This window comes from Pseudorca crassidens, chromosome 4 (genome assembly GCF_039906515.1).
Source record: "Pseudorca crassidens isolate mPseCra1 chromosome 4, mPseCra1.hap1, whole genome shotgun sequence".
NCBI lineage: Eukaryota > Metazoa > Chordata > Mammalia > Artiodactyla > Delphinidae > Pseudorca > Pseudorca crassidens.
In genome coordinates this window covers 395,466-421,851 of record NC_090299.1, presented here as the reverse complement: position 1 = coordinate 421,851, position 26,386 = coordinate 395,466, and the positions used below count along the sequence as shown (strand labels likewise).

General features: G+C 53.3%; 1 protein-coding gene across 6 annotated transcripts; it reads right to left on the bottom strand.

Moving 5' to 3' along the window:
* Positions 1–439: 439 nt before the first annotated feature.
* On the bottom strand, positions 440–26,380 carry TMEM175 (transmembrane protein 175). Of its 6 annotated transcripts, XM_067734797.1 has the most exons (12): positions 25,982–26,380; positions 11,011–11,171; positions 10,829–10,867; positions 9,119–9,216; positions 8,163–8,214; positions 7,993–8,028; positions 7,246–7,329; positions 6,723–6,887; positions 3,174–3,252; positions 2,900–3,035; positions 1,630–1,662; positions 440–1,257 (listed from the first exon to the last, which is right to left on the bottom strand). In XM_067734797.1, the coding sequence occupies exons 2-12, from the start codon at positions 11,161–11,163 to the stop codon at positions 585–587; spliced, it is 1,548 nt and encodes a 515-aa protein (XP_067590898.1). In that variant the 5' UTR covers positions 11,164–11,171; positions 25,982–26,380; the 3' UTR covers positions 440–584. The 6 variants fall into 6 exon arrangements, with proteins under 6 accessions (XP_067590898.1, XP_067590900.1, XP_067590899.1 ...); XM_067734799.1 differs by lacking the exon at positions 7,993–8,028; XM_067734798.1 differs by lacking the exon at positions 1,630–1,662 and having other exon boundaries at positions 25,982–26,378.
* Between the last annotated feature and the right edge of the window lie 6 nt (positions 26,381–26,386).

Genomic DNA, 26,386 nt, shown 5'->3' with positions numbered 1-26,386 from the left:
TGCCCGAGGCCAGTGTGTCGGGGGAGGAGGCCTGGGATGTGGGGGCCGGTTGGATAGCCTGCTGCCGTGTCCTGTGTCTGTGCCTGTGCCTGAGGCCAGCGTGCTGGGGGAGCGTGTGTGCCTGAGGCCAGTGTGCTGGGGGAGGAGGCCTGGGATGTGGGGGCCGGTTGGATAGCCTGCTGCCGCGTCCTGTGTCTGTGCCCGAGGCCAGTGTGCTGGGGGAGGAGGCCTGGGATGTGGGGGCCGGTTGGAGAGCCGAGCAGCTGCCAGGGCCCTCTGCCCGCGGGACGTGCTGCCTGTTGAGGACCAGGCCACATCGCATACCCACACCCACCACGGGGCTGCGGCCCCAGCTGCCCCGGAACCACCCGCTGCCTGCGGCCCCCCCCGCGGCTCATCTCCACTCGGTCGAGGCAGACAACAGGCACGTGGGACACAGTGACACTCCTGCAAGACTCTTGTCTGCAACAGTGGAAGACAATCTGAGGGGCTGAGGTAGAGCATGAAACTTCACAAGGAAAACAAAACCCGAGGCCGGGCCACCAGCCGGACACTTGGACCTCAGGCAGGGGACTGGGGCCGCACTAGCAGGGAGCAGGGAGGAGCGGGGACTGCGCATCGTCCGTGGCCCCAGGCACCGGCCGGGTGTGTGTGGGCCGGGCCAGGCCCCGCAGGCCCCGCAGGCCGGCCAGTGCCAAGCGCACCAGAAGCCGCAGCAGGAGGAAGGTGAAGGGCACGGCGATCTGCATGGCGTGGAAGATGGCCGTGCTGAAGCTGCTGAGCACGCAGGTGCAGGCGAAGGCCAGCAGGCTGGCACAGGGGTAGAGCACGAGCTTGGCGAACATGAACGCGTGCTCCCGGCCCCCGAACCGCACCGAGGGCTGCAGCGTCTCCCCCCCCTGCAGCAGCGCCGTGGTCCAGATGGCGAACTGGAAGATGCTGGCGAAGAAGATGATGGCGCAGCTGACTCGCACGCTCTCCAGCTCGTCGTGGGGTCGCCTCGCGAAGGCCGACGTCTGCTGATAGGCCAGGGGCAGCCCACCCACGAAGGCCAGCGAGAGCGTGTTGAGCAGGCCCATGGGCTGCGTGGCCTTGCGGATGTGCAGGAAGAGCGAGTGGTGGGCGAACCAGAGCAGGCCCACCGTGGCGAAGGAGCCGAAGTAGGCCAGGAAGTGCGGCCCAGACGCGCCCAGTGCCGCCACTAGGCTGCCGTGGAACTTCGCCTTCACGTCCTTGGAGTCCGGGACGTTGTCCTCACTGAGGGGTGAGATACACAGCATCTGCAGCGGCCCCACCTCGGGCGTCCGTTCCGGGCTGCCTGCCCCCACCCCGTCCCAGCCCCTGCACGGGCTGCCGGCCCCCCGCACACTTGAACTTCAGATGAACGGACGGCATACACTAAGACTGCGCGCACCTGTGTTCACACACGCAGCGCCGTTCACCTGAAGTTCAAGTTCAACTGCAGCCTGTGTTTCCTTGGCTGACCGCAGCCCTGCCCACCGGACCCTGGGCTGGTGAGCGGCACGGGGCCCTGAGCCCGCAGCCCCTCTGGCGCCCACGGGTGGGTGCTCCTGAGGCCCGCCCACCGTCCTGCAGCGGCCTGTCCACTTCGGGAGCGGTCCCACAGACCTGAAGGGCTTTGCCTCCGAGGTCCTCAGGTTCCTGGGCAGAACTTTATTTTAAGGAGCGATTCTAAGGCACATCCGGCCCAGGCTTCTCCCCACTGAGGTCATGGCGCTGCCGCCCTGCAGCCACGCAGACCAGACACACCTCTGTGCCCACGATGGCGGCTCCACGTGTGCTGGTGGGGCTGGGGGCGGGAGACAGAGCCTGGGGGCTTCCCGGGGATCCCCACCTGGGTCCTCGGGGCTGTGGCTCTGGGTGGAGGAAAGAACCCTGACCGCCCCCACCCCCCGGGGTTCCCAGCCACAGCTGGCTCCTTGCTACCACCCAGCAGGGGACCCAAGCCAGCACGGCCTGGCTGCAGGGCAGAAGCAAAGCCAGATCACCCCAGAACCTTAGGTCTAGGTCTCAGAGATTGGTACCAATGGACATTTGCTCCCAATTTTTAAAAATTCACAAATTACAGTAGGGAAAAGCTACTAAGAGAAATTTAGGAGCATCAAGACCTTAGGTGAGGGACTTCCCTGGTGGCGCAGTGGTTAAGAATCCGCCTGCCAATGCAGGGGACACGGGTTTGAGCCCTGGTCTGGGAAGATCCCACATGCCACAGAGCAACTAAGCCCGTGTGCCACACTACTGAACCTGTGCTCTAGAGCCCGCGAGCCACAACTACTGAAGCCCACGTGCCACAACTACTGAAGCCTGCGCGCCTGGAGCCCGTGCTCCGCAACAAGAGAAGCCACTGCAATGAGAAGCCCGTGCAGCACAACGAAGAGTGGCCCCCACTCGCTGCAACTAGAGAAAGCCCGCGCGCAGCAACGAAGACCCAACGCAGCCAAAAATAAATAAATAAATTTATATTAAGGAAAAAAAGACCTTAGGTGATCAGTTACAGAACATAAAATCAGAGCATTTTAACGTTAATAAAATAAGAACGTGCTGAAGTACGACCAAGGAATAAAAGGCTTTAAAGAAAAGACGGAAGACTTGAAAAAGCAGCAGATAAAACAGAAATAAAATGACAACAGCTAAGGTTGGAACTGTGACAGACCGCAGAGGCTGCCTGGCCGAGCAGAAGCGCAGGAGCGAAGGGAAGAGGCGGGCTCGGAGCAGGAGAGGGACGCGGGGAGCCGGGGCCGCCCGCCCTGCGTGCGCAGCTCTGGGAAGGACGAGGACCGGGCCCTTCTCAGGTGGGAGCCCCTTGGGGAGGGTGGGCCGGGAGACCTCGGCGCCTTTGTGGGGCTGGCAGAGGAGTCTTGGCCCGGCGGGTCCTCACCAGATGTCCAGGATGAGCAGCGTGGCCACAATGGCGTAGACCCCGTCGCTGAAGGCCTCCACCCTTTCCTTGCTGAGCGGCTCGTGCAGGTCAAAGGTGAAGATCTCCAGGCTGTGAGCCGGGGGCTCCCTGGGGCCTGTGGGAGGGGCAGCCAAGCCCTCAGGGCCTCGGGCCAGCTAGGAGGCCCCGCAGGGACGCCGCCTGCCCGGCCCGTGTTCTGCGCGCCCCGGCGGCAGCCCCAGCACCCCACACTCCAGCCCCGCCTGGCACCTACCCACAAGCCTGGCTCTGCACCAGCCGGCGACCTTGCTGACGTAGGGCAGGAAGATGACTGTCGCCATCAGCAGGTACGACTGCACGAGACAGGGCACAGGGCACGTCAGGGCACAGGGCACGTCAGGGCGCGCGGCGCCTCCACTGGGGGGCCCAGCCAGGAATCCCAGCCCAAAGCTGCCCGCCCGGAAGGGACTGCAGCCCGAGCAACAGGAGGCAAAACAGGTGAGTCAGCCGCCATCAAGACAGCAAGCTTCTGGGCGTAGAAGAGCATTACCGGGGGGTGAAGAGACATCGCACAGAACAGGAGATGTTTGCAGACCACATGCCTGGTAAGGGTTACTATCCAGGCTTCATAAGGAACCCCGACAGCTCCACGACGGAGACAAATAACCCAACTGAGAAATGGGCCACGGACTTGAACTGACATTTCTCCGAAGAAGAGACGCGGCCCCGACACGTGTGGGGAGGCGCTCAGTACCACTAACACTCGGGGAAACGCCAGTCACAACCATGAGGAGAGCAGCGCACACCTCGGGACGCTCCCAGCGGGAACAGGGAGCAGCCGTGCTGGGGTGGGGTGGGGCTGGAGCCCTGTGCGCCGTCGGTGGGAACGGAAATGGCGCAGCTGCTGGAGAACTGTCGGGAGGTTCCTCAGAAACTAAACAGGGAATCGCCACAGGACCCGGCAAGTCCACTTCTGGGCACACCCATGCTCACAGCAGCCACCGAGTGTCCGTGGGTGGGTGACGGGGCCCATCCACACAGTGGGGTACCGCCGGCTAATGAAGAGGAAGGGAATCCTGACACCGGCGACGTGGATGCACTTGAAAACATGCCGAGTGAAAGAAGCCAGACGTAGAAGCCCCCTGTTTCATAATTCCACTTATATGAAGGAACCAGGATAAGCAAACGCCTACACACAGAAAGCAGACTCGAGTTTCCCGGGACTGAGGGTGGGGAGACAGGGAGTGGCTGCTCACGGGCTCAGGGTTTCTGTCTCGGGGGAATGAAAAGTCCCAGAACCAGAGGGAGGTGAGGCACGGCGACGTCGGCGGTCAATGCCGCCGAGCTGCACGCCGCAGATAAAATGGTCACAGTGGTCAATTTTTTGCTACGCGGACACCCAGTTATTTTAAACAGGGAGGCTGACGGGACAGGCGTGCTCCCGGGCCCCAGGTGGCCGCAGAAAGCTCCTCGCCCAGCCCTGTCGCCTTGGCCGGTGGCCCCTCTCAGCGAAGGGCTTCCACCCCGTCCTTCACAGTCATGCTTCAAGGTCACCTGGCACCTGGCCTGGTGAGGGGACTCAGGAGACGACGGGCACCTCGGGGACAGAGGGGGGGCGGCCGGCATCACAGCTCTGCTTACGACCTCCAGTCTCCACACATCAGAAGACCACACCATACACGTCACTCAACACACACACACCGAGGGGGTGGAGTGTCCCAGGTGCCTGGCAGGTGAGTGCAGAGGCCCCGGGGGGCGACGGTGGCCACGCAGGATCGGCGTGTGTTGTGTGTGTGCACGTGCGCTGCGGGGCAGGAGGGAACAGAACAGCCCGAGGGGGAGCCTGAGTTCCGGGGCGGGGGGAGATCTAAATGGCCACGGGGACCTGCCCAGGTCTGGAGGAGCGCGAGTCCTGGGAGCAGCCGGCACAGGAAGCTGGCATGGGAGGCCCTGGGCCCCGAGTGTCACCAGTGGAGGAGGTGGTCCAGAGGGAGGTCAGGACGACCTGGGCCAGGGCAGTGAGCAGTGGCTGGCCCTGGAAGGTGGACCCCGCACAGCGTCCCACGTGAGGGAAGGGGCTGGTGAGGACGCCTGGAAGGATGGCCGTGGGCTCGTGGGGAGGCTGCAGGGGGTGGGCCTGGGGGCCAGGAGGCTCTGACATGCCTCGTCTCACAGGGGACGAGGGGTCAGACCCCCACTGTGGGGAAGGAGTGGGAGGGATGGAGAGGAAGGGGCAAAAAACGCAGCACAGAGAAACGACCGACCGCTCCCTCCGAGGCCGCAGACCCCCCAGCCCCACCGAGGACTCTCCTCTCCCCAGTGTGGCGGCCCAGCGCCTGCCTCCCACCACTGTCGTCCCGTGAGGGTGTGGCCACTGCGCAGGCTCATCGCGGTCCCCGGCAGCGCGCGGGGCCCTGTCTGCCTGCCCCAGGGCTTCCCGGGGCCAGTGTCCAGGCCCGACCAGTGGGCACGGCCCCCGTGGGCCTCAGCTCTGCCTGCTTCTCCTGACCCAGGCCACACGTACCACATCCCAGCTGTGCCCTCCGTCCTCCACGCGACGACCCTCACTGCCCCTCACCGCCCCTCAGCCCCTGACCTTGTCCCCAGAGCCAGGAGGGGCTGTCCCACCGGAAGCCTGGACGCAGTGGGCCCCTCAGTCCTGCCCTGCTGTCTCTCTGTGCCTCCCCATCGCCAGCCCCACCCTGGGACACCCCGCCTGACCCCGAGGGCCCCCGCAGCATCCCTCCTGCCCGAGAGGAGCGGGGCCCACCCAAGAGGCGCAGACACTGTACGGCGAGGGGACCGAGTAGAAGCCCGAGGCCTGGCCCCACCTCACACGCCAACGTCCACCCTCCCCTTTACCCACCCGTGGCCTGACCTGGGGCGCCCTGGACACTGGACCCCAGCCCCCAGCTCCATCCTCCAGGGTGTGGCTCTGCAGGCCTTGCCATCCTGTTTGTTTTAAACTTGAATTCTCTTAAAACACTTACTAGATGTTTAAAGTAACGTTAACCGTTCATTTTTTCACACGTCTTACGATGCTCTGGGTGTAGAGATTCACTTTACCTCACTAGAGCTCAGTTAATTAAAGGCAGGAGCTGCGCATCCAGCTTCTACAAGCAGCTCTGGGACGGCGGCTCGCTAGGGTTTCCCTTCCCCTTCCTGGATGAGGGAACCTGCACCAGAACAATATACCTGTCGAGTCAGCTGTGGGCTCAGCGCCGGCAGCTCGGCCAGGGCGGACCCTCACTGTTGCTACCACGTATGAAACAGAACTAACGAGAACCTACAGGGAACCCTACTCAATGCTCTGCCGTGACCTAAATGGGAAGAAAATCCAAAACAGAGGGGATGTGTGTGTACGTACAGCTGATTCACTTTGCTGTACAGCAGAAACTAACACAACAGTGTAAGGCAACTACGCTCCACTAAAAAGAAGTAAATAAATAAATAAGTAAATTTAAAAAAGAAAAGCACGACCTGCAGGCTCGAGGGCGCCGTGGACGGAGTCCCGCACGGCTCTGCCCGCGCGGCCGCCGTCTCTCCCTGGACGCTGGGGGTGCGTCCGCCCGGCCCTCGCCCAGCTCCACCCTCGCCTGCACCTCCCTCTTCTCCACTCCAGTCTCTCCTGCTCTGGAGTTTCCTTCTCCACTTTCTCTCTCTTCTGGCGGCTCACGTTCCTATGCACGCACGTCTTTAGAAGGCACGCGGCCTCCCGGGCCTACAGGGCGTGCGCCGTGTTTGCCCACGCGGGCTCCTCCCCGCAGAGCAGCCCCCCGGTGGGCCCCCCGCACAACCCCCCGGCGCCCCCACCCTGACTCACCACTGGGTAGAAGAAGAGGGAGAAGCCGGCCGCAGCCAAGCACAGCGCCGGGCCCCGGAGAACGATGCCCAGGATGTGCTGCCGGTAAAGGGCCCGGTGGGCCGAGCGCTCGATCTGGGGGCTAAGCAGGTGGGGGCAGTGGAAGGCGTAGACCACGATCAGCGCCTGCGGGAGAGGCAGGCTGCAGGGTGCGAGCGGGGTCTCGGGTGGGGCTCGCTGCAGGATGTTCTGGGGGCGCAGAGTGGACGGGAGCCCTCGCTCTGCTCTGGGGGTCGGGTGCGGGTCTCACAGAGCCCCGCCTGAGGGTGCCGGCGGCCCCATTTCACTCTCTCTCCCCGTCAGCACAGGAAGCCCAGGCCCCGAGCGTCTCTGGCTTTGCCCTGCCGCGGCCCACGCGGGTGCCCCGTGGCAGGCGCTGCGTGGCAGGTGGCGTCTGCACGGCTCCCGCCACGGGCGGCCCCACACGCGCTACATCTTCTGCTCCACGAGGACGGGGTGTGGGGGCAGGGCGCCGGTGTCCTACCTGCACGGCCCCGACGGCCATCACACACACACAAAACAGGAGGATGCCCAAAGGCACCTCGGGGAAGGCCACCATCAAGGAAAACTGCAGCCAGAAAAAACCCCAGAATCAGGACCGCGGGGCCCCAGGGCCCGTGAGCCCCGTGCATCAGCTGGGCTCCGCCGCTCAGCAGCAGAGCCGTCTTGGGTGGGACGGCCCGAGCCCTGGAGGCGTCTCTCTCACAGAGCCATCCCGCCCAGCGCTGGAAGCCTTTAAAGCTGTGCGCTTATCAGATTCATAGACTCCCCAGACCCCAGTTCTCCGCGATGGGCTACGTACCCAGAGCCCCGCTCTCTGTCAGAACCAGAGGGAGCTGCGGGGTGAGGAGACGGAGGGGTCACGTGCTGGGGACGAGCCCAGGTCGGCCAGGAGGCCGTGGGCTCCGGGGTTCTCAGGCGGGAGCCGAGAGCCTCAGGGAGCACGGAGAGGGCGCCCCTCACTGCGCCCCTGGAGGCCAGGCTGGTCTCTGCCCCCGACAGCCCCGCCTGGGGCCCTGGAAGCCTCCCCACTCCGTCCAGCCTGGAAACCCAGGGTCGGCCCTTCCCCAGGAAAATTCTCTCCTCTCTGCAACCCCGTGGTCCAGGCCCCGGGCCTCCCAGTGGCCTGAGAGCTTCTGAGAAGGGAGCACCTTAGGGGCAGAGCCCTCCTGTGCAGGAGGGCAGGCTGGACCCCCAGGTGGAGGAGGGGGCGGAAGTCCCTGGGACTCACCGTGAACGGCAGGAAGGTGATGCTCATCATGCAGGCCTGGGGGGAGGGAGGGAGGGGGGAGGGGTGCTGAGGGCGGCGTTCGGGGCCCTGGGAGTGGGTGCGGCCCAGCCCGCACACCCGGGGCACCCCCCGGGGAGCTGAGCAAGGCAGAAACCAAAGGACAAACTCACCAGGTTAAGCAGGGCAAGCGTATCGTCTATCTTCCCAACAACCTGGAACAATCTCAACAATTTAAGGAAAACAGGAAAAGTCACGCTGTCAGTAAACATGGTTCTAACGGCATCAAACACAGACACTCATACGACAGAGACGGTCTCACACCGAGACGGAAAGACGCGGACAGAAGCCTGAAAACGGAGGCCGGAAGCAGGCAGAGCTCCCGAGGCCCCGGCCCCTCCCCGGCCCCCACACGGTCCCCCCCAGGGTTCTGACCCACGAGGATGTGGCCTTCTCCCCCAACTGGGGAGGTCTGCACTGCTGGGGGGCGTTCTGTAACCGAGACGCCAGCACCCAGCCCATCCCCACCCACCTCCGGGGGTCCTCCTGGTCCTTGCGCCCCGTCGGGGGCTCAGGTGACGCCCACAGCTCTGGGGCCCTGTCCCCCTTGGGTCCTAAGGAACCTTTTCCTCCTTAACAGAGAGCTCGGGCCCTGGAGCGTGTGTCCCGAGGCCCCAGCCTCCTCACCAGAGTCCAGGGATCAGGATGGAGGGGCCGTGCACAGCACGTGTGTCACAGTGCAGCAGAGGTGGGCAGCCCACAGCCCTGCCCTTGCCCTGCCCGGGCTCACGGCGGCCCGAGCAGCGCTGCACCCGGCACCCCGTTCATCGTCCGGGGCCTGGGGTGTAAGCCCTGTTGCTGCTGTGTGCAGAGGAGAAAGCAGAGGCTTGACCCAGCAGGGGGGGCCGGGGGAGGGGAGGGGAGGGGCAGCCCACTAACGTGACCCCTCGTGACTCAGCCCCAGAGGGCGGGGCCGCCATCTACCCCGAGGACAGCTCATCAGCGCCGAGTGCACCCCCACTGCCACCCTGACCCTCGGCCAGGGCGAGGCCACACCTGCTGGGCACACACCCAGCCAGCCACAAAGATGTGGCTGCCAGCCCAGAAACAGGCCCCAGCCTGCCCGTACCTCGTGTGTGCCGCCCAGGCCACGGTCACGATGAGGAAGGTCATCAGGTACACAGCGATCCTCGTCGCTAGAAGTTTCTGGACACTCTTGTCAAACTCCTGGAACAGAAGAGCGTCACCATCAGACGCAGATTCACCCACGGCAGCCGGCGGCCCCGCCCCCGGGCGCCAGGCCCTGGGGGGCCGGAGAAGTACCTGGGAGCCCTCGCCTCCCCCCACCAAGGCTCAGCCTCAGTCCTGGGCTGTCCCTGAGGCCCCTGCGGAGGCCCCCCATCTTCCCAACATGGCAGGCCCCCAGAAATGCCAGCTCTGGAGGCAGAGAGGTCTCCGTCGAGCCTCTCCTGGGATCCTGGCAGGGTGGCCACAGGCCGTGCGGCCGCACGAAGTCACGGCGTCGCCGGGTAAGCGATCCCGAAGCAACTGCGAGGCCTGGCGAGAGGGCCGCGGTGTCTGGACGCCAGGTGCGGGCTGCGCAGGAAGCTGGCCCCAGGCCGGGAGAGGGTTTACGCTTCGTCAGCAAAAACTCCAAATGCAACCTTGCCCGTGTCTGCTGCTCCTCTGAGACCACATGGGCAGCACCGCTTCCAGATCCCTGGGTCCCTCTGGCCTTGATGAACCTTCTCCTTCATGTCAGGACCATCCTCAGCGCCTTCCCTGAAGGGGTCTCCCCGCCTCCGCGGAACCTTCTGGCTCAGAGCCCTCTCGTGGGTCAACAGAGGTCACGACCCCGACCGCAGAGAGGCAAGGAGCTCCAGGCCCGCGCATCCCATCCCCTCCCGCATCTCACGTGCACACCCACCACCCTGTTCTGAGACTGGTGGCACCGAGGTCCCCAGAAGACTCTGGGGCAGGCACAGCCAGGAGAGCGTCGAGGCCCCCGGTGGGCACACGGCTTTCCTGAGCTTGGCCGGAGCGCAGCCCCCAGGCCCCCTTTGGGGGGGGGGTGCCCCGGAGCAGAGGAAGCCGCACGGGGCCCTTTGCTCACCGTGCCAGGTGCCAGTTGCCAAGGTCAGGCTCGACCATCATTTCTGTTTAATTCTCATCCAAACGCTACGAGAAGTAGCGATATCACCTCCCGCAGATGACTCCCGGCAGTGTCCAGGCTAAGTGTGCTGGTTGGGCTGCAGCCAGACCACGGCCACACGTCCTGGGCCAGCACTGCGCATCCTGGAGCCCAGAGGTGACACCCACTCGACGTGAGGGGCCCAGAGAGCCGTGCTCGCGCGCACACACGCCCGCGAACTCCGAACGTCTCCCGGAATCACGTCCGGTTTCTGAGGTGCTGCGACGTGTGGCCATTTTACTTATAAAATGGAAATATTCCAAATTGACTAGCCATGGAAACTCTGCTTTACAGAAACCTCGTTTCCCACTCACCTCCCTGCTCGTGGCGCAGGCCCACGCCCAGCAGGCCGGCCGCCCTCTGCCCCCGAGCACCTGCTCTGAGAGGCACGCCAGCGCGACAGACAGAGAGCCCAGGGAGCTTCCCCGCGACGCCTGCCGGCACAGTCCGCGCCAGCCTCCAGGCGCTCCTGCATTGCTCAGGGCTCAGCGCGAGGGCACCGGGGCTGGATGGCATCACTGGGGGACGTGGCGGATGGCCTGGCCCTCCCAGCCGGGTACGCCCGAGTGGAGCCCGGCCTCGAGCTCAGGGTCTGAGCCTCCTGGACCCTCGCCCGCACACCAGACACTGCAGACTGTTCCCAAGTACCTGTTCCGGGGAGATCTCCGTGTGGGTCACAGGCAGGATCTAGGAGAACAGACACAACACGAACCCGGGAACACTTCTTGGGCTGGGCACCGACTGCTCCCTGGACGCCACGTGCCGGGGGCGCAGGCCAGTGCTGGGCGGCTCCTCCCCACACCCCCAGTGGCCGCGGGGCCCGCACGGACCATTACGGTGGCAATGATGGACAGAAGCGCGTCGCTGAAGCTGAGCATGCGATGCGAGCTCTGGATCCCGTCAGCCGTGTCCTCGTCCTGTGAGCCCGTGGAGGAGGCTCCCCGCCCACCTAGGGCCGGCTCTGGGGTCTGGGGCCCAGACATCGTGGTGCCTGGGAAGAAGCACAGGTCTGAGCCCGTGGGATGCTCCTGGGGGCCGTGACACAGGCTGGGCGGGGCTGGGCAGAGGGGCCCTGCCGCTGCTTCCTCTGCCCTGTTCTCCTCTCCCAGCCAGCCTTCTAGAAGAGGGGCCTGTGACCTGGGAGACACACCCTGCGACCGTGTCCCCTCTAGGGACAGGAGAGGCAAGCGGAGGCACACGGCACGTATGGTGGGTGCTCCGGGCGTGACACCCTCGACCCCAACCAGACACCACCGTGTCCCTGCTCCCACTGCACCCTGCATCCCAGCCATGATGCGACCTTTGGGGGAATCAAGGTTCTGCGTGGAAAGCCAGCTGCCCCGGCTGCTGCCCCACTGGAGGGCACTCTCGCTCCTCCTGTTGGCAGGCGGCCTGGGGGACTGGTCGGGCACCCGCCAGCGAAGCCCCCACGGCAGAGCTCCCTGGACAACTCAGTATCAGAGGTGGGCTGGGAAGACAAGCGAGGTGCCGGCTGACGGGGCTCCGGGCAGAAGAGATGCCAGTGCCTCCTGGGAATGGAGTCGGGGCCCCGCAGCGGGAACCCCAGGGGGGCAGGCCGTGGCCGCTGGGAGGCACCAGGCTCCTTGCTGAAGGGCAGCACGCGTCCTCTGCCACGGAGCTTGCCTGGGCAGAGGGCCAGCATCGAGAGGTCGGGAGAGAGGTCGGGGCTGGAGTCACCCGCAAATGCTATCAGAGAGGACGGGATGCCCCGCGGTGGCGTGCGGGAAGCACTGCGCCGAGGTGCCCGGGACAGAGCTGGAGGGGGTCCGGAGCGCAGGACGCCAGGGCTCCCTCGGACGGGTGGCCCGAGTGGTAAACCCCCTGAGAGGGAAGACTGGAAACGAAAAGGCGCCCTGGTCTTCACCCTGAAGAGGACGCTGCCGACCCTGGCAAAGCGCCAGGAGCCTGAGGGCGGGGGAGAGTGAGGCGGGGGCGCTCCGAAGGGCGGCTGGATGTCAAAACTAACAGCCGAGCCTCCCAGGACAAGACAAAACCAGAACCCCGCCCCCAGAGTGCAGAAGGGAGGCTCACGGGGACTTCCGGACAGGAAGGACAAAGTGCCGATACACGTACAAGATACGCAGCAGCCCGGGAGGCGCAAAGGGCGCCGATGAGAGGTCAGCTTTGCACAGGCGGCAAGGGCGTGGGGGATGCAGAAGCTGGCAGGGGGCGCAGGGCACCTCAGCCACCGGGAGACCACTCAGCAGCTGGTCAGGGCTGCGGCGCCCACCCCTAGGCGGCCAGCCCCAGGGTGCACACGAGGTGGGGACTGCGGGCCTCGCGGAGCAGTTCACCTCGACACTGAAAGCCACACACGTTCTGACTGACAGGCGGCACATTATTAACCACTAAGGGAGCTGCTACCAAGGGCTGTGGACTGTCTGTGTCCCGAATATGCACGTGTCGCGTGTCGAGCCCCACCCTGGGGGATGGGATAGAAGGTGGGGCCTCTGGAGGTGACTAGGTTAGAGGAGGCCGGGAGGGTGGGTCCCAGGATGGGATCGGTGCCCTGACAGGAGGGGACCGGCGTGCTCCCTCCCTCTGCTGTGTGTCGGCAGGCCGGGACGTGGCCTCACGGGAAACTGAACTGGCTGCCACCCTGATCTGGGACTTCCAGCCTCCAGAACTGTGAGAAATGAAGTCCTGTTGTCTAAGGTCCCAGCCCGTGGCATTCTGTCGTGGCAGCCAGAGCAGACTGAGACAGCAAATGCCAACAGAAGAAACCACCTACATGCATACACGCAGAGGCACAACGCTGAGGGATGGATCGAGAGCAGAAAGACGCACGTCGTGTCGCACCACCGATGTACACACACACCAGTGAGAGCACAGTAACACACACAGGACAGCACTGCGGTGACCCAGGCGGGAGGGGTGGAGGGCGGGTGCGGATGCGGCTCTAGCTCTCATCTGTAGCTCTAATTTCTCTCTCACCGGACCCACTTTCTAAAGTTTACACACAGGAAGAATCACTCCTTCTGGTGCCAGCGCTGAGATTTAGACAAATGCACGAGGCGTGTAACCATGGCCCCATCACAAAGCAGTTCTGTCCCCGAGCAGTGCCTTTGTGGGCAGGCCTTCCTCGACCCAAACCCTGGCCACCGCTTGTGTCTTCTGTCACTGTCGTTTTGCCCTTTCCCGGTCGTCCTGTAAATGGCCTTGTACCCAGAGAACCTCTGGAGCCTGGCTTCCTCTACTCAGCACAGTGCATCTGAGATGTGCCCATGTCTCGGGAGTATCAGGAACATGTCTTTTACTGCTGTGTAGTTAATTGTACTGCATGAACGTACCTGTTTATCCACCCACCAGCTGGGAAACAGGTCATTCACGGTTTTAGCAGTTAAGAATAAAGACACTATAAAGATGTACACACAGGTATTTGTGTAAACCTGTTTTAGTTCTCTTGGGCGAATACCTCAGAAGGGGTCTGCTGGGTCATTTAGTAAGTACGGGTCGACTTTATCTGCCAAACCATTTACCAAAGCAGCCGCAGCACTCTGCGTTCCCACCAGCAGTGTGTGAGAGCCGCATCTGCTCCTACCCTCGACAGCACTTGGCTTGGAGGGTCTTTTCAAAATTTAATGATTTTTTTTTTTTTTTTTTTTGCAGTACGCAGGCCTCTCACTGTTGTGGCCTCTCCCGTTGCGGGGCACGGGCTCCGGACGCGCAGGCTCAGCGGCCATGGCTCACGGGCCCAGCCGCTCCGCGGCATGTGGGATCTTCCCGGACCGGGGCACGAACCCGCGTCCCCTGCATCGGCAGGCGGACTCTCAACCACTGCGCCACCAGGGAAGCCCCTATTTAATGAATTTCTAATTACAGCTGTGCCGAGAGATGTGCTACCTCACTGTGGTTTAATTTGCACTTTCGTATCGACCAGCTGGGTATTCTCACGTGCCTACTTTTAAACTGCACGTCTTTTGTGGCAAAGTGTCTGCTAGAACCTTTTGTTCACTTTTTTGAGGAGTTATTGGCATTCTTACTGAATTTTGAGAGTTCCTTCCACACCGTGGTTAGAAGTTCGGTGTCAGATATGTAATTCGCAGGCATTCCCTCGCAGTTTTGCGGCTTGTCTTTCCTTCTCTTACCTCTTCAGAAGAGTGGCAGTTTTAAACTCTGACGGGACTTCCCTGGTAGTCCAGTGGTTGAGACTTCACCTTCCAACGCGCGGGGTGCGGGTTCAGTCCCTGGTTGGGGAGCTGGGATCCCATGTGACCCAAGGCCAAGAAACCAGACGTAAAGCAGGGGCAGCATTGTGACAAATTCAGCAGAGACCTTGGAGATGGTCCACATTAAAAAACAACAACAATCTTTATATCTGGATGAATTCCAACTCGCCACCTTTTCATTTACGGATCATTCCCTTGATGTCATATCTAACAATGCTTTGCTTAACCCAAGAGCACAAAGATTTTCTGGTTTCTTTTAGAAGTTTTAAAGTTTGAGGTTTTACTTTTGATCTACGATCAATTTTGAGTTAATTTTTATATAACATACAAAGTATCGTCAAGTTTCCCTTTCTTGCAGATGGACGTCTGGTTTTTCCAACACTTCTTGTTGAAAAAACTGTCCCTTCTCCACTGAATTGCCCTTGCACACACCCTGGTCAAAAACTAACAGACCACATTTGTGTGGGCCCATCTGGGGAGTGTCCATTCTGTCCCACTGACTATGCATTTATCCTTTGCCAGTTTCACAGTGCCTTGATTATAGCTTCATAGTAAGTCTTGATATCTGCTAGAGTCCTCCAACTCTTTTTTTTTCCAAAACTGTTTGGATTATTCTAGTTCCTTTGCCTCTCTCTCACATGCCCCTGCTTGTTGGGCCCCTTTCATAGTTGCTACAGGCAGAAAGATGGGGTACAGCAGCCCTCACTGCCCAGGCCCACAACTGGGAACTGGCCTAGGGTCAAAGCCACGAGGAGGAAGAGTGAAAAAATGGAAAACTCATACCTGTGGTCACTGATTCAAGTTCCAACTGCCCTTTCCAACCTATTGCCTTTTGCATACTTTTTCTTTTAATATTTTGTCCAGAGTTTTTACCTGTAATCAGCGGGAGAGGCAGCCTGAAGGGGACTTCCTCATCTTCGCCAGCACTAAACTTAATACTTTTTTCTTTTAATTTTTTAAAAAATATTTATTTATTGGGCTGCATCAGGTCTTAGCTGCAGCATGAGGGATCTCTCGTTGCAGTGCACAGGCTCTCTAGTTGTGGCACATGGGCTCAGTAGTTGTGGCACACAGGCTCTAGAGTGCACCAGCTTCATTGCCCCGTGGCATGTGGGATCTTAGTTCCCTGACTGGGGATGGGACCCGCATCCCCTGCACTGGAAGGCAGATTCTTAACCACTGGAGCACCAGGGAAGTCCTTAAACTTAATACTTTACTTTACAGAAGGGAGGGAGAGAGAGGAGCTGAGAAGAGCAGGCAGAGGGGTGAAGGGAAAAGAAGACCATCCGGACAAAAATAAGACAAAAGCTAATGTGTTTCTTTAGGCACGGGTTAATTTGGGGAAGCAGATGTCCATCACATTGCTTTCTATACTTTTTGTATGTTTAAGTTTCTTTCAATTAAATTTTAGTTTTAATAAGTCAGTAAATATCAAATATAGACACAAAAATCCTCAACAAAATGTTGACAAATAGATTCTGCAACATATAAAAAGAATTATATACCATGCTAAGTTTTATTCCAGGAACGTAAGGTTGGTTTAAAATTTAAAAATCAATTACTGGAACACACCATATCAGTAGAAAAAAGACAAAAACTATCATCTTAATAAATGCAGAAAAAGCATTTGACAAAATATAACACCTCTTCATGATAAAAACTATTCAACAAAATAGGAATGGAAGGAAATTTCCTCAACCTGATACAGGGCTAATATCACACTCAATGGTGAAAGACTGAAAACTACCCGCCTCAGATCAGTGACAAGACGAGGATGTCTGCTCTCAGCACATCTATGCAACACTGCTCGGGGTTCTAACCATGGCAACTATGCAAGACAATGAAACAGAAGGCATAGAGCCTGGAAAGAAAGAAGTAAAACTGTCTCTATTTGCAGATGATGTGATTCTGTATATAGAAAATCCTAAGGAATCCACACAAGAAAACTATTAGAACTAATAAATGAGTTCAGCAAGTTTGCAGGAAATGAGATCAATATATAAAATAAGTGCATTGCTATTCACTAGCAATAACCAATCTGAGAATAAATTTAACAAAACAATTACATTTACAATAGTATCAAAAATACTTAGGAACAAATTTAACAAAGGAGTACAGGGACTCCCCTGGTGGTCCAGTGAAAAAGAATCCGCCTTACAATGCAGGGAACACGGCTTCAATCCCTGGTCAGGGAACTAAGATCCCACATGCCACGGGGCAACTAAGCTTGCGCACCACAACTACTGAGCTCACGTGCCTCAACTAGAGCCCGCGTGCCACAAACTACAGAGCTCACACGCTCTGGAGCCCACGTGCCACAACTACAGAGCCCACGTGCCCTGGAGCCTGCGCACCACAACTAGAGAGGAGAAAACCTGCACGCCACAACTAGAGAGAAGCCCGTGCACCACAACAAAGAGCCCGCGCACTGCAAGGAAAGATCCTGCATGCCTCAATGAAGATCCCGCGTGCCGCAACTAAGACCTGATGCAGCCAAAAATAAATTAATTAAATAAATAGATAGTAAATAATCTTTTAAAAAAAAGGAGTACAAAACATTGTTGAAAGAGATTAAAGAAGACCTCAATGAGTGAAAAGACATCCTCTGTTCATGGATTAGAAAATTTAATATTGTTAACATGGCAACACTTCCCAAATTGACCTACAGAGTCAACGCAATCCCTATCAAAATTCCAGCTGCCTTCCATGTAGAAATTTACAAGCTGACCCTAAAATTCATATGGAAATTTAAGGAACCCCTGGCTATTTAAGGAGTAGCCAAAACAATCTTGGAAAAGAACAAACCCGAGGACTCACACTTCTCAATTTCAAAACTTAGTGCAAAAGCTATGGTAATCAAGTCACTGCAGTATCGGCATACAGACAGACATACAGATCAAGGGAAGAGAACTGACAGTTCAGAAGTAAACCACTACATTTATGCTTAACTGATTTGCAATAGGGTGTCAAAGCCATTCAATGGGGAAAGAATAGTCTTTTCAACAAATATTGCTGGGACAACTGGATATCCACATGCAAAAGAATGAATTTAGATACTACCTCATGCCACATACAAAAATTAACTAAAAATGGATCAAAGACCTAAATGTAAGAGCTAAAACATTGGAGAAAATCTTCATGGCCTCATATTTGGCAAAGAGTTCTTAAATACAACACCAAAAGCACAAGCAACGACAAAAAATAAATTGGAGTTCATCGAAATTTTACCTTTTGTGCTTCAAAGGACACTATTAAGGAAGTGAAAGACAATCCATAGAATGGGAGAAAATATTTGCAAGTCATGTATCTAGTAAGACTCTAGCATCCGAAATATATACAGAACTCTTACAACGCAACAGTAAAAAGACAACCCGATTCAAAAAATGGGCAAAGGATGTGAAGAGACATTTCTCCACAGAAGATATCCTAGTAGCCAATAAGCACATGAAAAGATGTTCAGCATTACTGGGTTGCGTTAGGGAAAAGCAAATCAAAACCACGAGACAGTCACCCTCCAGGATGTGGCCATAATACAAGCAAATGATGGACAACAGCAACTCTTGGTGAGACCGTGGAGAAAACGGAGCCCCTGTGCACTGCCGGGCGGGAATGTAAATGGTGCGGCTGCTGTGCAAAACAGTATGGAGGGTCCTCAAAAAATTAAGCAGAGAATTAACATAGGATCCAGCAATTCCACTTCTCGGTATATACTCAAAGGAATGGAAAGCAGAAACTCGAAGAGATATTTGTACACCAATGATCACAGCAGCATTGTTTGCAATAGCCAAGAGGTGGAAGCAACGCCAGTGTTCATCTACAGATGAACATCTAACGAAAATGTGGCATCTCCATCTACAATGAAATATTATCCAGCCTTAAAAAGGAAAGACATTCTCACATGTTATGACATGGTTGAATCTTGAGGACACTATGCTAAGTGAAATAAGCCAGGCACAAAAGGATAAATACTGTGTGATCCCACTTACATGAGGTCCCTAGGAGTCAAGCTCATAAGGAAAGAAAGTAGAAGGGTGGTTGGCAGGAGCTGGGGGGAGAGGTGGGAGTCACTGCTTAACAGGACCAGAGTCTCAGCTTTGCGCGATGAAGAGTTCTGTGGACGGATGGTGGTGACAGCCGCACAGCAACGTGAATGTGCTTAATGCCACTGCACTGTGCTCTCAAAAAGGGTTAAGGTGGCGAATTTTGTTACGTGCATTTTACACGGCTACAACAAAGCGCCCGGCACACAAGTGTCCAAAAGCACGCCAGCTACACCTACCCTTCATCACACGCGAGTTTTTAAGACTCATGGTGATGAATGAAAGAACACAAGGCTGAAGGCCGAGGAGTGGAGTTGAGAAATAATTTTTCGTAAGATGGAAGAGACTGAAGAATTGTTAAATTCCGATGGCAGGAAGAGGGGGTTGAAAAGTCCTATAACAGAGAGGAGGTAACTGAAGGCTCGTGACCCTGCAGAGCCACGCGGGGCGCTGGCTACGCCTCAGGGTGTGGTGGGGCAGAGGTGTCCTGGGCAGGCTCAGTCTGGGAAAGCTCAGAATGGGAAACGCCCGAGTGCTGTCTGGAGATATTTATGACAAATGACAATGAGAACAACATGTGACATCTGTCCAACATGCACTAAGTACCAAGCATTGTTCCAAGTACTTTATATGTCCTGTCTCTTCTAATTCGCAAATAATGCTGTGAGGATGATTGAAAGACAAATAATGACTCTGTGTGTACGTGTGTGTGTCTAATAGTGAGAGCTCGGTGTGCATCGAAGTGCAAGGAGTTTGATAAGGCTGGAGCACAGGCTCAAACTGGGAGGTGTACCTGAAGTATAAGGCGGGACTAAATCACAAAGAGCCTTGTAAGCTCCTTCAGGAGCGGGGAAATTATTGGGAAGATTATGCAGCGATTGTGTACTTTTCTTTACATACATACATATAAACATATATATGTATTATATTCCGTATACAAGTCCATTAGCAGATATTTTCTCCCAGTATGGGCTGTCTTTTCATTCTCTCAACATGTAAAAAATATATATATGTATATATATTTATGTGTATATATATATTTATGTGTGTATATATTTATATATTTATGTGTGTGTATATATATTTATATATTTATGTGTGTATATATTTATATATTTATGTGTGTGTATATATATTTATATATTTATGTGTGTATATATTTATGTATTTATGTGTGTGTATATATATTTATATATTTATGTGTGTATATATTTATTTATGTGTGTATATATTTATATATTTATGTGTGTATATATTTATATATTTATGTGTGTGTATATATATTTATATATTTGTGTATATATTTATGTATTTATGTGTGTGTATATATATTTATATATTTATGTGTGTATATATTTATTTATGTGTGTATATATTTATATATTTATGTGTGTATATATTTATATATTTATGTGTGTGTATATATATTTATACATTTATGTGTGTATATATTTATGTATTTGTGTGTGTGTATATATTTATGTATTTATGTGTGTATATATTTATATATTTATGTGTGTATATATTTATATATTTATGTGTGTACATACATATATTTATATATTTACGTGGATATATATACACACATATATATATTTAAATCAACAGACTATTTTTCTTTTAGCAGTTTTAGGTCTGCAGAATAATCGAAGGGAAAGTACAGAGAACTCCCATATGCCTGTTCATTCCCCCCGCCCTCTTCCCCACCATTAACATCTTGCATTAGTGTGGCAGTTAGTGAGCCAACGCCGACACACTGACGCATCGTGTTGTAGTTCTATGGGTGCTGACAAATGCATGACTTGTATTCACCACTGCAGTACCATACGGAACGATTTCACAGCCCTAAGAACCCCCTGTGCTCCCCCTATTCATCCCTCCCTCCCCCCGAAACGCCTAGCAACCATGGACCTTTCCACTGTCTCCAGTTTTGCCTTTTCCAGAATGTCATGCAGTTGGAATCTAACAGTATGTGTCATTTTCAGACTGGCTTCTCTCACTTGGTGACATGCTTCTAAGGTCCTCCATGTCTTTTTGTGGCTTGTAGCTCATTTCTATTTATTATTGTATAATACTCCATTTTATAGATGCACCACAGTTTATCCATTCACCTACTGAAGCACACCTGCAACAATGTATTTTGAAGTTCTTAAGTTTGATGAAGTCCTGTTTATCTAGTTTTTAAAATTTATTTATTTTATTTATTTATTTTTGGCTGTGTTGGGTCTTTGTTGCTGTGCGCAGGCTTTCTCTAGTTGCGGCGAGCGGGGGCTACTCTTCATTGCAGTGCGCAGGCTTCTCGTTGCAGTGGCTTCTCTTGCTGCAGACCACGGGCACGCAGGCTTCCGTAGTTGCAGCATGCAGGCTCAGTAGTTGTGGCTCACAGTCTTAGCTGCTCCACGGCATGTGGGATCTTCCTGGACCAGGGCTGGAACTCAGGTCCCCTGCATTGGCAGGCGGATTCTCAACCACTGCGCCACCAGGGAAGCCTGTTTATCTATTTTTTATGGATTGTACTTTGGTGTCATATCAGAAACTCTCACAGATTGTTTTCTAGAAGTTTTATGAGTTTTTTCATATATGATGCAATGTATGGATTAACATTCTTTTTTTAAACATATGGATATCCAATTCTTCCAGCACCGTTTGTTGAAAAGACTATCCTTTCTCCAATTACCTTTATTCCTTATTCACAATCAATTGAACATATTTATACTCATGGGCCAATTTCTGGACTTTTTATTCTGTTCCACTGATCTACTTACACCTTTATGCCAACACCACACTATTTGGAGCACTATTTGGAGTACTGAAATTAGATAGTATAAGTCATAAAAATCTGTCCTTGTTCAAACTTGCTTTGGCTATTCTAGCTCTTTCGCAGTTCCAAATGAATTTTAAAATCAGTGTGTCAATTTAAAAAAAGTCTGCTGGGATTTTAATTGGAATGGCATTGAATCTATAGATTAATTTGATGTCCTAACGATCCTGAATTTTCTAAATTAATGAATACTGTGTACCTTTCCACTTATTAAGGTCTTTAGTGTCTCTGAGCAAACCTTTTTAGTTTTCAGTTGTAAGTCTTGCACATCTATTTCAGATTTATCCCAAAGATTTGGTATCTTTTGATGCTCCTGTAAATAGTGGTTTTTTTCCTAATTTCGGCTTCCAATATTTGTTGCTAGTTATTTAGAAATATGCAATAACTTTTTATTTATTTTGCATATTAACCTTGTATCCTGCAACCCTGCTAAAGTCACTAGTTCTAGTAGCTCTTTCTGTAGTTTCCATGCATTTTTTAACCTAGAACAATGATTCTCAACTGAGGGCAATTTTGCCCCTCAAGGGACATTTGCAATGCCTGGAGACATTTTTTTTCCTAAGATTTTTTTTGATGTGGACCATTTTTAAAGTCTTTATTAAATTTGTTCCAATATTGCTTCTGTTTTATGTTTTGGTGTTTTGGCTGCGAGTCATGTGGGATCTTAGCTCCCCGAAGATCATGTGATCTTCAAATAAACAATCTTCCTTATTCCTTTTCAATACGTAAGCTTTTCATTTCTTTCTTTCTTTTTTTTAAAGGCAGAGGACTCAGTGAGTGAAGGTAGTGGGATGGAAATTAACTAGCTCATCTTTTTTAAAAAAATACATTTATTTATTTATTTATTTATTTTTGGCTGTGTTGGGTCTTTGTTTGTGTGCAAGGGCTTTCTCTAGTTGCAGCGAGCGGGTGCCACTCTTCATGGCGGTGCGCAGGCCTCTCACTGTCGCAGCCTCTCGTTGCGGAGCACAGGCTCCAGACGTGCAGGCTCAGTAGCTGTGGCTCATGGGCCTAGCTGCTCCACGGCATGTGGGATCCTCCCAGACCAGGGCTCGAACCTGTGTCCCCTGCATTAGCTGGCAGATTCTCAACCACTGCGCCACCAGGGAAGCCCCTAATTTCTTTTTCTTGCCTCATTACATTGGCTAGAATTTCTAGTACAATGTTGAATAGAAATGGTGAGACCAGAGACTTGTTCCCAATCTTGGAGGGAAAAAAAAATCCAGTCTTTCATCATTCCATAGGTCAGCTATAGGCTTTTCATAGATGCCCTTATTATGTTGAGGAAGTTTTCATTTTATTCCTAGTTTGCTGAAAGATTTTTTTTTTTTTAAATCAGGAAATCGATGCTGGATTTTGTCAAATGCTTTTTCTTTTTTTGAATTTTTTTTTCGTCTGTGCCGGTCAGCATGTGGGATCTTAGTTCCCCCATCAGGGATCAAACCCGTGCTCCCTGGAGTGGTAGTGTGGAGTCAACCACTGGACCACCAGGGACGTCCCCGTCAAATGCTTTTTCTATGTCTACTGAGATGACTGATTTGGTTTTCTTCTTCACTGTAATACTGTAAATTACATTGATCCATTTTTTAATACAAAGCCAACTTTGCAATCCTAAGATGAACCTCACTTGGTTATGTTGTATTATCCTTTTTATATAGTATTGGATTCAGTTTGTTAAAAAATGTTTTAAAAGAATTTTTATATCTTTGTCATGAGGAACATTAGTCTGCAGTTTTCTTTTCTTGTAATGCCTGTGTCAAACTTCGGCATTAGAATAATGCTATCCTTATAGAATGAGCTGGCATTCATATTTCCTTCTTTCAATTTTAAGAATCTATATAGAATTGGTATTATTTCTTCTTTAGTTTGGTAGAATTCCCAGTAAAGCCATCTAGGTATGGAATTTTCTTTTAGGAAAAGTTTTTAACTACAAATTCAATGCTTTAATAGTTATAGAGCTATCTAGGTTATCTATTTCTTCTGGAGTGAGTTTTGGTATTGTCTTCCAAGGAATTTGTTCCTTTAGTGCAAGTCGTTGAATTTATTGGCATAAAGTTGTTCATGTTCACCGATTACCCTTTTGGCAATGATGTCATCACCTTCATTTATGATATTGTTAACCCTTTTTTCTTTGTTCAACCTGGCCAGAAATTTCTCTTTTTTATTTATCTTCTCAAAGACTCAGCTTTTGGTTTCATTGATTTTCTCTATTGTTTTTGTCTTCTATTTCATTGATTTCTGCTGGTATTTATTATTTCCCTTTTTGTACTTACTTTGAGTTTCATTTGCTCTTATTTTTCTAGTTTATTAAGATGAATGATTTGAGACCTATCTTCTAGTAGTGTTTTAGCCACAAATTTTGAAATGCTGCATTTTCATTTAGTTCAAAATTTTAATTTCCCTTTTGATTTCTCCTTTGACCTATGGGTAATTTAAAAGTGAGTCAGTCAGTTCTCAAACATTTGGATGATTTTCCAGAGATATGCTATTGATACCTAGCTTAATTCCACTGTGGTCAGAAAACCTATTTGCCCAGAATATGATCCATCTTGGTAAATGTTGTTTATATATTTGATAACGTGTATTCTGCAAATGTCCATTAAGTCAAGTTGCTGGTGTCATTCAACTCTACCATACGCTTGGTCATTTTCTGGGTATTTGTTCTATCATCATCTGAGAAAGAAGTATTGAAATCTCCAACTACAGTTGTGGGTTTGTCTCTCTCTCCTGCACTACTACTAGTTTTTGCTTCATGTATTTAAAAGCTTTATTATCAGGGGCAGAACTGTTTAGGATTGTTATGTCTTTTCATGAATTCACCCTTTCATCATTATAAAATAATCTTCTTAACTTCTGATTATAGTCTTTTGTTATGAAATTTACTACAAAGGGACAGGTTTGGCGATGAAGACTATAAATTCAGTTTTAGACATATATATATATATATATGACACGTATACATGAGCTATCTCATGTATATGAGAGATACCTAAGAACAAATGTCTAAGAGTTCAGGAGGGAAGTGTGATCTGGAGACACAGATCTGGATTAAGATGGTGTTACTATAGCACCTAGTGCAGTGTCAGTATAAAAAGTGCTCCATCAGTATGAAACACAAAGCCTGAATAGACTCTCGTCTCCAAAGTAATTACACTATTAAAAACCTCCACGCAAATGTAGGTCATACCAGAATAAACCCACAACCTCCAAAGTCAGACGAGCCCTGGACTACATCATGCTTTCTAGTGAGTTATTCACTAGGTTTTCCACAAAAGCTATTTTAGATCTTTCCCACACTGCTCAAATCTTAGTTTTCTTACCTCCCTTCCCATTTTCGGGAGACGTTTTCTTCTCCTTATTCACAGTGAAAACAGAAGAAAACAGAGAATTCCTTTGCTTTCAGTCCAATAAACACATAAAGTTACCTGCAACTACAACCCACCTTCCTCCCTTCCTTTTACGATGAAAAGCGATTTTCTTACATCCAAAGTGAACACTTCCTATGCTCTGGATGGCATTCCCTCCTACCGTCTAGGGGACCACTTTGCACCTGTCCCTTCTTTCCCAGCAGACACTGACTGGCCCCCTTCCATCAGCTGGAGGCTGCTCAGCGATCTCCTATCCTATAACCTCTCGACATCCATCGTAACTCTAGCTCCCACACTTTCTTCTCCATAGCCAAACTTACTGAGTTACCTCCACTTACCATCTCTCTCTCCACTTCTTTACTCTTCCACTCAGGGTAATGGAGAGTTTCCAATGAAGCAATTTATTCTTGGCAAGGCCGCCAAAGATCTCATTGTCGCTAAATCCAACACACACCTCTTCCTACTTTTCCTACTTTTCAATGACATTTGACACTTCTAATTACCACCGCCCTCCCCAACACCTTTCTTTGGCCCGGTGACATAAAGCTCTCTTAGTTGTTTTGTTTTTGCAGTACGCAGGCCTCTCACCGTTGTGGCCTCTCCCGCTGCGGAGCACAGGCTCCGGACGCGCAGCCTCAGCGGCCACGGCTCACGGGCCCAGCCGCTCCGCGGCACGTGGGATCCTCCCGGACCGGGGCACGAACCCGCGTCCCCTGCATCGTCACGCGGACTCTCCACCACTGCGCCACCAGGGAAGCCCTCTCTTACGTTTTGTTCCTGCTTCCCTGGCTGCTCCTCCCCTCTGAAGACTGTACCCTCTTTCTAACTGCGGTGTCCCCTTGGTGCGCTCTTCCAAGTCAACTACCACCTACATGCTAGGGACAACCAAATACAGCCTGGGCTCTTTCCTGAGCCCCCAATCCTTGTATTCCATTTACCAGGCGAACACACCGGCTGAAAAAGCCACGTAACTTGTGTGGACCTCCAGCCGTACCACTAGCTGTAGCAACAAGACCCTGGCCACCTGGCCAGGTAATGACACGGCTGGGCACATCTTGCACCCAAAGGCGGGCTGTGGGGTGCGGGATTAACTATACTGTGCGTTCTCCAAAATAATCTAGGCTCATTAAGGCGAGTACATAAAAAGATACTGCAAGCAGTAAAGCACTGCATGAACGAAGCTGCTTTAGTATAAGGATAACGCACGCTAGCCCGTCTGGAAAGATATTTTTAGTAGCTTGAAATTCTAGGCGGGTTAAGATGCTGTCTGGGGCTTTCGGCTCCAGTCCTCAGTTTGGGGATGAACACTCCACACCAGGACCTACAGGAAGCAGCCGGGCACACAAACGAGCCAAGGGATCAGGCGAGTGGTGGTGTCTTACCTGAGGGAGCAGCTCTAGGTGATGGGTGACACGCGGTATTCTGGGTCCAATGCTGACAGATCTGACTCTTCTACAGAAGCTACAAAACTCGGTTTCTACAATTAACCTCTTCAGTCTTTCAGTAACAACCAACTCGTTAAAAAGACGGACACTGCGGGCCCCCCGGCGCTCCGAGCACACGACCCGCTCCTCCCGCCGTGCGGTCCAGCCCCGGGAGCCCCCGAGCACCAGCCTCCGCGGAAACGGCCACGTGGGGACGGCTGAGCGCCGCGCCGGGGTCCAGACCACCCAGGGACAGGGACTGCCGCCGCCGCCAGCCCTCTGTTAGCGCGACAACCGAAATCCGTTCCGAGGCCTGCGGCACCGCGCACGCGCACCGCCCCTCCCCCAGCCGGCACCCCGCCC